Source organism: Ambystoma mexicanum, chromosome 5q, assembly GCF_040938575.1.
Source record: "Ambystoma mexicanum isolate Mex_15411 chromosome 5q, UKY_AmexF1_1, whole genome shotgun sequence".
Lineage (NCBI taxonomy): Eukaryota > Metazoa > Chordata > Amphibia > Caudata > Ambystomatidae > Ambystoma > Ambystoma mexicanum.
Window position 1 is genome coordinate 686375210 of NC_090933.1, and position 12623 is coordinate 686387832.

The following is a 12623-nucleotide window of genomic DNA, read 5'->3' on the forward strand; positions in this document are numbered from 1 at the left end:
CGGGCAGAAAGTGCACATCTGGCGCGAGACCTGCCCGAAACGAACCGAGCTTTAATCCTGGCCCAAAAAAAACTGCACAATGTAGCCTTAGACAATGCCAAACAGGCACACGCCACAATGCGAGCCAGATTATATGAGACAGGCGATAAGGCGGGTAAATTGTTGGCCTGGCTGGAACGTAGGGATGAAGGGCACAAACAGGTCAGGATGATCAAACCCGACAATTCAGAACCGCTGTGGACAGACCAGGCGATCGCAGAAGGCTTTGCTAAATACTACGCAGGGCTCTATGGGTCACCGGAAGCCCCCACTGATCTCTCTGTGCTGAACGGGATCACCCTGCCCAGCCTAACGGACACACAACGAGGGCTGCTTGAGGCAGCCATTACCGAGGAAGAGCTTGGGGCGGCCATGTCTCAACTAAATCCTGGGAAAACTCCGGGACCAAACGGCTTCCCGGTAGAGACGTGGAAGGGGGTGGAACCGAGTGCGTTAATCCCGCATCTCTTGCAGATGTACACTCACTCGAGGGAGCAAGGGCAGCTTCCCCTGGACCTAAGAAGGGCCACTATAGTGGTGATCCCCAAATCAGATAAACCACCAAAGAGGTGTAGCTCATACAGGCCCATCTCATTACTTAATACCGAGACCAAAATCCTGGCGAAAGCATTGGCAATCCGCCTGCAGAAAGTTATCTCATCACTTATACACCCTGACCAATGTGGCTTTATGCCCCAGCGGTCAACGCGTATGAATATCCACCGACTGCACACTGCGATTGAAAAATCCCCCCTATTGCGGGACCCCCTAGCCCTGCTAGCAATAGATTTTGAAAAGGCCTTCGATTCGGTACACTGGCCAGCATTGTGGGAAATAATGCGCCGAATGGGCTTCGGTGACCAGTTCCTGGGATGGGTACAACTACTATACGAATCCCCTGAAGCTGTGACCAGAGTAAATGGTTGGTCTTCGCAACCGTTCAGACTGGGCAAGGGAACACGACAGGGGTGCCCCCTGTCTGCAATGCTCTTTGCGCTGGCCATAGAGCCACTGGCAATTCTATTACGTGAATCTCGACTATGGAAGGGCTTCCGGTGGACAGAAAATTGGGAGGATAGGGTCTCGCTGTATGCGGATGATCTGCTTTTGTATCTAGCGGACCCCATAGTCTCGTGCCCAGTGGTGATTGGTATATTGAAGGATTATGAATCCTTTAGTGGGTTGAAGGTGAACTGGTCGAAGTCCACACTATTCCCACTGAGAGAGTTGGACAGCGCTGAACTACAGGACTGCCCATTTCGCATAGAAGTTGACCAATTCCGCTATCTAGGGGTACAGATAACGACGAATCTGGCCGAGTATGTAGAGAAGAATCTCCACCCGGTCACTAATCGCTTTGCGAACGACGTCAAACACTGGAACGCCCTTCCACTGACCCTATTAGGGAGAGCAGCGTTATTCAAGATGTTGGCTTTACCTAGATTCCTGTACATACTCCAAAATGCCCCGCTACACATCCCCAGACAAGAGTTTCACAGAATTGACAGGATCCTTCGGAAACTCCTGTGGAATAACGGGCACCCAAGACTGGCGCTCCACATCCTGCAGCGCTCCATCTGGGAGGGAGGCATAGGATTGCCGCGTATACAGACATACTATTGGGCGAGTCAAATGGCGGTGATAAATGACCTCCTACACGGCGATTCCTCGCTACCCCACATAAAATTCGATACTCTCGATGGGACCAGCACAACCCCATTAGAATCCCTATACCGGAAAACTAACAGCAGTAGTAACAAAACAATGGCTAATCACCGAACGCTAGTCTGGGAAGAGGCACACAAGCACATACACTGGGAGGGGAGAACCACACCAGTACAGCCACTGTGGGCGAACAAAAATATCCCGGAGCTGGGCAAACTTCCAAGATGGCGGAACTGGGTGGCTGCGGGAATTTCCAAAGTAGGAGATGTGTTCCGGGAGGGGAGTCCGGTGACATTTGAGAGGTTAGTGGAGGATTTTAATCTGCCTGCCACGGACCGATATCGGCATGTGCAATTGTGTCATGCTTTACAACAGCATTTACCTGCACTACGAGATATGGCGGACTGCACCCCCATAGAAAGAAACCTGGTTCTGGAGAGCATAGATGTCAAAATTACCTCAGTAATGTACAATGTCCTCACCTCGTTTGCCACGCCGGAGCTTTCAAGCCTAAAATCTAAGTGGGAGAGGGATGTGGGAGCGATACTGCCCGAAGATTGGATAACGATCCTAATGCACCCAAGAGAAACGGCCATCTCGGCCAGGCTACGCCTGGTACAACTCAAAATCTTGCATAGAATATATTACCCGCGGGTAGCGTTGTACAGATGGGGCAAGACCACAGACCCAAACTGCTTGCGATGCCTTCAAAACGAGGGCACCTTCTTTCACATCATATGGGATTGCCCACACATCACGACATACTGGCAGCACTGCTGTGACACACTCAGTAAGGTTTTGGGTCGAACTGTGCTCAGAGATCCAAAGCTGATGTTGTTGGGAGTGGAGGAAGAGGGTGAAATGTCTCGCTCCGATAGGCTATTATTTGCAACCTCCACGGCACTGATTAAGCGCAACATTGCCAGGCTGTGGGGCTCGAGCGTCACCCCTGTGCACGCACAGTGGCTGGATGATGTGGAAGCATGCATTGCGATGGAGCGAAGGGTATATGCGGCCAGGGGATGTCCTAGGAAAGCGGGGAAAATCTGGGAAAAGTGGGAGAATGCAGTATGAAATTCTTTTGTAGGAACTAGGCCGACGGCCAGCATGTGATGGCATAGCAAGAATGTGCATAACGCTGACAATGTGTCCTCAAGATGTTGTAAAACGGACCATACACTCTTTACTGTTTATGTTATTATTGATGGTCGGACCCTTCAGGGTCACTGTTTTTTTCTTGTATGATGTAATAAAATCAATAAAAGTGTTTGATCAAAAAAAAAAAAAAAGTGTTTTCTCTCTGCTGCTCAGTATTCCAGGTTTCCAAAAAAGGGACGTAAATTGAGTTTATGAATTCATTGAAGATACTTATGGTGGAGACATTTATGACAATATTTCAAGGGTGTTTCCTGACTCTTCAGTTTCCTTTGATTATGTTGCCATGTATGTATGCTGAGAAATGTATAATGCAATCAAACACGAAGTTGTGGAGGGTAAATAGGAATGCATCTTCTCTAGTTGTAGGTGAAAATGAAATGTGGCAACTCATTTACAAGTTATTGTAGTTTGACCTTTTTAAGTGCCGAATAATTCTTTGTGTATGATTGGTTTGTTTAGACGCTTTAATGAAAATAAAAATCCAGAAGTTGGAGCCAGTCTGGGATTGTTTCCTGAGGAAAGGCCCAAGCAGTCCAAAGAAGCAGTTCAATTTTATCAAGGAGAGCTGCAAAAACAGGTACAAGTACAAAGCTTTTACAACAAGGATTTTTCATGCTTTGAGCACATATTCAGTGCACTTTGTCATTTTCCATTTTTCTAGTCACCTTGTTTTGCTTGCTACCGTTTAAAAAAGAAAACCAATTATATTTACTTAACTTTTTCACAAATACAGTTCATAAGATCACATATTGGTTTACAAATCCTTCGGACAAAATGCGCAAAGCATATGTAATGGAGATTATGGCATGCTTGTAGGCGAAGGTAATTGTATTGGCCTTTAATTTCATTCTTGCTCGTTGATCTCAATACATATCCCCTATAATTGAATGGGAAGTGTGGACCCATAACCTGCCCAATGAGGCTCACTTTAAAATAAAGAAAGCACAAATAACATTTTCCAGTGTCTGTTTAGGCCACGCTGTGTTCTGATAGTTGCAAAGTTTAAGTAAAGGTGACGTAAATGTTGGGGAAAGTAAGAACAAAATAACATTTTGAACATTAACATCAAATTCTCCCCTTAGGTATTAGTATTACTCTCCTAAATCAAATTCTAATTATAGTTTATTTGTTCGCTTATGTAATGTATTATATTCCACTAAATTGCCTAATTAGAATTAAAATTCTAATGTGTTCACTTTGCAAGTTATGGAATAGCCAAACTTTACATAGACTCACAGCGAGTGAGGAATACTTACTAATATTGTCGTTACTCCTGGCCAGCTCTAATTCTCAATCAGTGTGAGTATATATTGCATAAATATGAAGCATTGCTTTTCTGTTATGTCATGGCGTGCCATGACATACCTGCAGAGGGAGCATGTCTCGATTTTCATCAAACCTTGCTTGCCAGAGCCAAACCTCCATACCAAAGACAGTCAAAATGACCGCCTGTGGCTCTGCGTCGTGTAGAGACATGTCGTGTGAGGCCACTCTTTGCCACTTAAGTCTGTCCTTCTCCAAAGTGTCTTTCTACCTTCCTTCTCCCACTTTAACCTTTCCTGCGCCCCTTCTGTACTGTCTTCCCATGGTGCATGTTGTCAGTGTTCCCTCTGCTTTCCTTTTACTCGCTATGCTCCTTGTCTCCACAGATCTTACTCCTGTATTCAGAACAGAGATGTCATTCACTCTAGAAAAGTAAAAACTATTATCCATTTACATGCTTGCCTTTCTCATCCTCCATCAATGTCTTCCGAACACCTTTTGCTTGGTCTGCCTGACGCATCTCTCCTACTTAACAGATGTCTTATTCCAATCTGCATTTTGATATGGGTTCTTGTTGACAGTTTTTTTCAGAACCCCTAGTGGTGAAGGATTCTGGGAAGCCAACCTTGGCTAACCAAACTCTCACTGGTAGTTCTGCGCTAGTACTAAAGGTTAGCGTAATGAGGGCCTGAGCTTGGTGTAATCTTGCACAAGGGGTTGTCATCCAGCGATTGTCCGCACAGATAATTATCACTGAAATATCACTGGTGTTATTAAGCTAAGAATGCTACAGTTAATAAAGCTATTCATATATATGACCTAGGTGTCGGATTGATAAAACAGTAATTTTAAAAAAGCACCCTGTTACATAAGGAAAAATGGGGGAACATGTTAATGGAGAATCAACCACCATATCAAATTCTAAGGCACATCAGCAATTAGAAAATCATCTTAAGCAGAGCAACCATATCCTACGGAACTGATCTAGGCCCGCTACAGTCTCGTGGCTTCCACAAGCTTGTACAGGGTGTGGGCGAAGGGCCGGACTATGAACTTGTTGTGCCCATCAGTTGATGGAAAGGAGACACTGTTCTGGCTTCTGCTGATTGCTAGAGCATAGCATTGCTTATCCAGCAGTTAGCTTTGGCAGCACGTGTCACAGTAGAAGCTTCCTGGTGTCCCTCTGTGGCCTTTTTTGGTTTTTTGATTTCCCCCACCTCCTGAAATGCTCGAGATCCCCTACTAATGTACAGAAACCTGAGCTGCGGTTTGCCACAGCCAACCTATTGCACCACCTTCAACATTCAAATTGAGTGGCTATAAAATCATGAATTGCCAGCTCAGCCACGGTCAAGTCATCACTCGTGTATCAGTATAGATAAGTGTCTTTTGGGCTACCTTCTCAGTCCAAACCGGTTTCAAGCAGTTAAAGGCCCTGTCCCAAGCTCTGGCAAGGGCCTGCACGAGAGGAAGCTGGCATGCAAAGATAGGAAGGAAGACAGGACTTATACAAAAAGGTTAGCCATTTTGGCCACTGCAGTGGAAAAATGACTATTTCACAGTAAAAAAACTAAAGGCGCATTGGGGTTCACCCAAAACGTTTAAACATAAGGTAGAGCCACCAATCCATCTGGACTAAACTGATTAAAGGAAAACGCTCTTAATGCTTTTTTTGCACCACTCTACCTGGCTGAGAAACTCACTATTTCGAGAGGCCAGGACTCCCCCAAAAGCCACATCACATTGGAAACCAAACTGCAAGAAGGAAAACATTGGAAGCTGGCCTTTTCCTCCTATGCACCCTGACCCTAGAACAAGTTACCAAAGCAGATAACACTGCCCCCTCCTACACTGTGCACTTCATGAAGGACCAGAGGATTCTACTCTTCAAAAAAACATGTTGCTCATTGCTCCACTCAACCCTACTACACCCCTGCTGTGGCAGCCCTCTCCTGCCCCTCAGGCTGTTCTACCCACCCCTGCTCCTGTGCTACCACTGAACTCTTACTTGTAACCCCCTCAGTGCTTCCCTTGTGTGTAGTGGTCCATTGCTTCCCTGCTAGGTTTGGGCTTTATAAATCACGTACATGCTTTGCTTGGGATCCTTTGAGTGTAAAAGTGTGTCAATACCTCTGAGAACATTTGCATACTGTGGTGGATCAAAAGGACGCAGACTCTTGAGTGCACCTGTAGAATTAGTTTATTAAATAATATAGTGAAAACCTGACTATCCCTATAGCTATGCAGTATTCCTACCTACTTCACTAACAAAGGTGTTAGTCAGTCATCTTGAAATGTCCACCGTCCAAAAACTAATGCTATCTGACCCTACCACTAAGTTGAACCAAAATAAAGAATACGGTCAGGAGAATGTCTCTCTTCTCATGACAGGTGTATCTTATACTGTTCTCTTTAGTCTTTTAAAATCCATTTAAATACATACTTTTAAAATAGTCTTTCATGACTCGTATTGGCTCATTCAACTCAACAGGCTCCTGCTGCTCCTTTTCTTTAATGCAATGCCTTCCCTTGAGTCTGGTCAGTTAAGTTAATCTTGAAAAGGTTTGCATATTCAGGCAATCTAGAAGTCTCTATGCGATTTGTATTTCTCTTGTTGGTATATTTCTCCTCTCTCTCAGTGGTTGAAGTGAGCGGGAGCGGTTGGGAGCAGTGCTCCTCTACTTTTTTAAATTTAGTTTTACAGCTCCTATACTTTTATTTTAAAAAGAAACCGCTCGGAATGTTTTCGTTTTAAAATAACAGTGTAGGAAGAAGTTGAAACTTGCACTTTCAGTGCACTGTACTGAAAATTCCCTTAAACAGCAGGCAAATGTGTTTGAGTGTTTGTATTGGTTGTGGGAGGGGGCAGGGCAATGGGGTTTGTGAGGAGCTGGGCAGGCCAGCAGGGAACTTAGTTCCACTACTTCTTTTCTTACACTTCGACCACTGCTCTCTCTCCTCCATATTCTCTTGCCAGTTATTATTTGTGAAGGCTTCTTGCCACTCATTCACTTCACACTCTGGTTAAGCTTCCCTTCTTTCCAGGATAAAACTGTACGTTGTTTGTCCTAAAGGCTTCCCAGCCTTTCTAACTTTCTTTGAAGTGTGTTTCAAACTCTTACAGTTCTCTCTCTCCCTTTAAGGATTCATTATGATTCTCTTTTAGGGAGTTCATTTTTTGCATTAACTCCTTTTCTCTTTCAAGTGTATTGGTTTCCCTTTTAGGGTGGTTTATGCTTCTTTCATTCACCCTGGCAGTTCAAGTTTGTCAGTTTTACTTCTCGCTATTCTCGTTTCTACTGTGACGCGTTTTAGCGTTTTTATAATTCCTGCCATGGTTCCCATTCCTCCCTGTTACCTTCTCGTTCAGGTGGGAACGTCTCAGGGGTTGTGTATAGTTCGGGTCACTCCGGGCGTTCTTCTTTGTTTATCTCCTTTGCCGGCATCTTTGCCTGACATGGATCATCCTCTCTCCCTACTTCGATTTTCTCACTGGGCAACGATGCTGGAAATGCATTAGATGGACAGGGCCGCCATATCCTTGTCCTTTATTGCTTTATCATGTATGTTCTGTCTTGTTTTCCGCGCAGGAGTTCATTTGGGACTCCTGGCGGTGTGGCTCTTCCTCTTTTTGGTTTGGTGTACAGACCCTTGGGATACCCTTATGGCACCCATGGGTGGGGGCTCAACTCTGTACCCCTAGTTTATGTTTTTGGGCACATGTGTGTGTTGTGGCCCACAAAGCTAGGTATGGGCTGGTGGCAGCTCCATGCTGAATTTGACAGGTGCCTTGAGTATCCTCCATTTTGGGATACCCAGGCCCTGCCATTGGAATCAGTTGATTCCCGATAGGAATTAAGATGGCCCCTGTGTCCTCTTGCTTTCTATTGCCTTTTTTCTTTTTTTTACTATTCCTATTTATTTGTAAACCTAAACAAAACACTTGACACGTTATTACTACACAGTATGCATATACCTTACTACATAACTACCATTCCCTTTCCCCAACACCATCTCGGTATAGGCCAATCACCATGCCTCCACCCTACTCCCGCCTTGCTCCCCTTCTTTGCTAGATGCTTCTTGCTACACAGTCGTCTCTGCATTAGCCCATTTCAACAAGTCCTTCCACCACACTTGTGCTGCAGGTCTCGCCTTTGCCTTCCAACCCATCGCTATTCTTAGTTTACCTTGTTTTTCCCAAAGTCCTGGGACGCCCTGACTGTCTCTTCCCCCTGACTGGCTGGTGGGTGGAAGGTCCATATTTGGTTTTGTGTGGAAGTCCAGGCCAGACTGGCTAGAGCCTTCCCAGTGACTATGTTGTGGGTACACCCTTGGGGTGGGACCTGGGTGAATGGAGTGTGTGACCAATATGCAGTTCTTGTTATGGGTGTCTGGTTTCTGGTATATGACACAAAGACTGAGACATCCCTGCCCGAAACTGGTATGAATGCTGTGTGGAGTACTGAATGGCTGGGTACTTGACCCAATACGCATTCCTTGTTGGAAGTGTCTGGAGGGAGGAGAATGGCCTGAATGCACTGTGAGTCTGATTGGCTGCCTACCCGAATGCCCTTCTGGATGATTGGTTGCCTGAGTGTGACCCAGCAGAGTGAGAGACCAAACAGTAGATCTGGGGACCTCTCACTGCTGGAAATCGTTCAGAAGCTGAAGTTGATACTTGATGCTTAACCTTGAAGCCCACTGGAAGAAACGTCATTGCTGCTGCTGTCTTTTGCCAATCTGAAAACTGCTGTGCCTTCAAGGAACTGATCCAAGAGGACCTGGCTAGGATACCTCTCCTCTGACTATGAGGGACCATTGTGCACCAGATAACCTTCGCCGAAGCGCCCTGGAAGTTTGTCCTCGAAGGGCTACCGACCAGAGACTGGGACCGGCACAGAATCACGAAGCGAAGCGCCTGGACATTGAAGTCCATCACCGTCGACGACCGCCTTCGCCAACCGCAGCCGCAGTGCGCCTTTGCCTAAGAACACTTTGAAGCAAGGACTCCCTCGCTCACCAACGACGACTGCTTTTGTCCTGCCAGAGAAAGTCAAGGTCGTCGACAACCGAGGAGAATCCACCGGTGGGTTTCCCGCCACCCAAAGACCACAAAGACGCCGACGACCGGACGCCCTTGCTGGGCTAAAGTTCTTCAGTAATTCTTTGCAGCAACAAACTATCGTCGTTGAGGTGCACCGCACGCCTCTTCTTCGCAGGATGTCCGCGACTGATCGATGACGAGCAACGCCAGGACCGAAGCTGCTGCCCCGACGCCGTTGTTCACCTTTACTTTGCGGGATCTCGACGATCTGTGACTCCTGCCTTAAAGGGGGTTGCTCAAGAAGGATCAGTTGACGACCCAACGTCAAACTCTGCTTAACCAGTTAAATTCTTGCGGTAGAACCTTTTAAGAGGGAAATAAGACTCATATACACAATATATGGACTGGTCTTGTATTATCTTTATTTACAGGTTGCCCACGTGGGGGGTGGGGATCCTCATACATAACTGTTCCTGGTGGTAGCGGTCCAGTATTCCGCCTATTGTTTTAACCAACCTGCATTCCTCCTATGCCTATTGTTGGTTCACATTATTAACTGATTTGTATGACATTTGAACTGTGTAAAGTTTGATGTATTTTAATGGAATTAGAGTAATTGTGGTACCACATAGAAACTGTGTATATTTACCATTTTAGATTATCTTGAGCACAAAGTGTGTTATTGTGATTGTGTACATAACTTGAGCCTTATTTATATAAAGACTGTGTTTTCATTAACATAGTGTGTGGACATTCCTTTGCGGGTGCTTGGGGAATACACTGTACTTAAGAACCAGCCTGCATCACCTCCTGAGAGCTTAAGCCTTGATTGCTCTTCCACAATACCAAATAGATGATCTTGGCTGGGGTGCTCCGTACCTCTACTCTGCCATATAGAGAGCAGGAGTACAGATACCCCCCTTCAGTCTTTACAGGAGTCTTGTCCCCTTCGGTCTCCATGCAGCTCACTTCTCTGTTGCTGGCTTCCAGCAGCTTTGGATTTTGTGGGCTCTGTGCTCGTTCACGGCCCCACCTCCAGACAGCATAACGTTACCAGGGGACCTCCCCTGCTTCACAATTCGATCCCTTTTCTTTCTTCGGAGTTAACAAATACTCCTTGTTAAATCCACTTATCTCAGTGGATTTAGGCTTTAGAGCCAGCTGCTCTTTTCTCTTGTTCCCACTTCAAGTCTTGGTAATTGGAAGTATTGGATATGGGAAACAGTCTCATACATGCCATTATATGGCTTGGCTTTGGGAGTTCATCACAGTAATGGGAGTCCTTGTCCCCTAAGGGCCAGTCACTCCTGGCGAGGTTTTATTTGCCTTGACCCCAAGTGAGGGGGTTGCAGAGCAGGCTTACCTCAATAGCCTCAGAGTGGGATGAGAGGGGGGCTCCCGCTTGGGGAGAAGAAACGTATTCCCTCAATTCATCACAATACCTACCCATTCTACCTTTGCCTTGATACTCTTGTGGAATTCATCAATAAAGGGCTGTAAGGCTTTGTAGTGCAGTTGATTAGTGCAAGGCTCCCTTTTTATTGTAATGATTGACTTTAAAACTTGTTTTAATGTTCATTTTTAGATAATGGAAAAAAATGAAAGACGCAGAAAGGCGAAAGAAGAAGCTGAACATTATGATGCTAAATTGGAGGCAGATATGAAAAACTACAATCCTTGGGGCAAAGGTGGTGGAGGTGCACCGCTCAAAGATGGACATGGAAATCTAATAAGTAGGTTTTTTGTCGCCCTAATACTAGAATATGCAAAGTTGTTACTTTCAACCGGTTTATCTTTTTCTCATTATTAATATTCTAAACTTCAATGACGTTATAAGTACTCTAATGTTGTGACAAAACGTTTGTCCCACTCTATAGTTGCTAGTTCTTAAAGTACTGCTCACTGTTAAGTTTATTTTTTATAGCACAAAATAAAGCAGCGGTTAGGTTAACATTTATGTAAGAATGCTCTCTTGAAGTCCCATTTATCACTCTTTCTACCGTCTTCACGCCTTAATTCTTGTTGGCAGGCAGGGTTTCTGCCCTTTGGGTTTATATAGTGTCCCCTTTGTTTCTTGATTTACAGCTAGTGCTTTTAGAAGGGTGGTACATTTCCTGTAGTTCTTGTCCTGTATAAGGAATCGCCACCCCCGATATCCTGAGTGATCTTGATGGTTCAGACTTCAGTCTCTTTTTGCAAAATGTTAGACCCCAGTATCCTGTTTGCCCTTCCAACCTGCCTGCTTCCCTTGTTGGTTCAAGTGTCAATACCTAGTTGCCACCTACACGCCTTCGGTCCTGTATCGCATCCTACCCCCATGGCTGAAATATCCTGTGCTACATATGTAACCACCCCCTTACCTCACGTGTTAAACATGTACTGGGCTCTCAATTGGATGTTGACTAGCAGATTGGGAGACAGCGCAATCTGCTAGTCAACATCCAATCGAATGTCTATCATTTTTACTGTGTATCAGTAGGCGTACACAGCCCTTTGACTACAGCGACGCAGCTTAACTCCCCAATTCAACTTAGACGTGCAAAGCGCACCTATCGGGCTCTAGCCTATGACTCTAGTGAATTGTACTGGGCTCTGTTGCTTTCCAGCTTGGACTGTGCTATATAAAACCCATGTACAAACACATACTTAACTGCCAAGCAAACTGTTTGTTCTCAGGCTTTGATTCCCCACTTCTCTTATTGCGCCCCCCTCTTTTCCAGGCTTTTGCTGTTCCACAATACCCTCTTTTCCCAGGTACTGTTGCTCCCCTGCCCCTGTTAGACCCTTCTTCTCTGGGTTACTCCCTTCTTCTCTGGGTGCTATTTCTCGTTAGCTCCTGTTCCCCTACCATTCCTTAATCCTGGGGGAAGCTTTCTTGCCTTTTATTCTCGCACCCTTTTCCCTCTAGGGCTCCTTTGGGTTGCGTCTTTTTCTTTACCGTCTCCTTATTTCTTTGCCCTTTTCTTTCTATGGCTCTGGCTCTTCCCTTCTGTCTCCTCCCGTTGTTGTACCCTCTCTCACTCCTCAACCATTTTCTTTTATCTTAACATTCCTTTATCTCCCATCCTCCTGTTGCTTTCTCCTTCCTCTTTTTTTTCTCCACTTCTCTCCTGCTGTCTTTCTCACAGCTCCAACACTTCTGCCTGTACCTCTTCCATTTCTACCATTTTCTTTCTTCACTTCCCCCTCCTTCTCTTAACCTTGTCACCCTGCTGTACATTCTCTCTTTTCCTTTCTTGCCACTCTCCCTCCCATGCCAGCCCTCCCTCCATGCTGTTCCGTGACATGCACTTGTTCAATAGAGTAGGCAACAAATAGTCAGACTAAGCACTCTTATAAAATCCTCACAATCTAATGAAGTCCAACCCTAAGGCGATATGGGGCCTTGTGCCCAAAAGTCTCAAGTTCCAATTTCTTCAGGTAAGGTATTCAGAAAGGATGTAGTGGGCGG

At 45.5% G+C, this 12623-nt stretch overlaps 1 protein-coding gene across 4 annotated transcripts in view; it reads left to right on the forward strand.

The window, feature by feature from the left end:
• The window catches only part of CSPP1 (centrosome and spindle pole associated protein 1), a 1841309-nt gene that overhangs the window by 1100779 nt on the left and 727907 nt on the right, over positions 1-12623 (forward strand). For all 4 annotated transcript variants that reach the window (XM_069621145.1, XM_069621146.1, XM_069621148.1 and 1 more), the window contains 2 exons: positions 3322-3439; positions 10758-10905. In XM_069621145.1, the coding sequence (XP_069477246.1) occupies positions 3322-3439; positions 10758-10905 (266 nt within the window). The remainder of the gene's footprint in view (positions 1-3321; positions 3440-10757; positions 10906-12623) is intronic.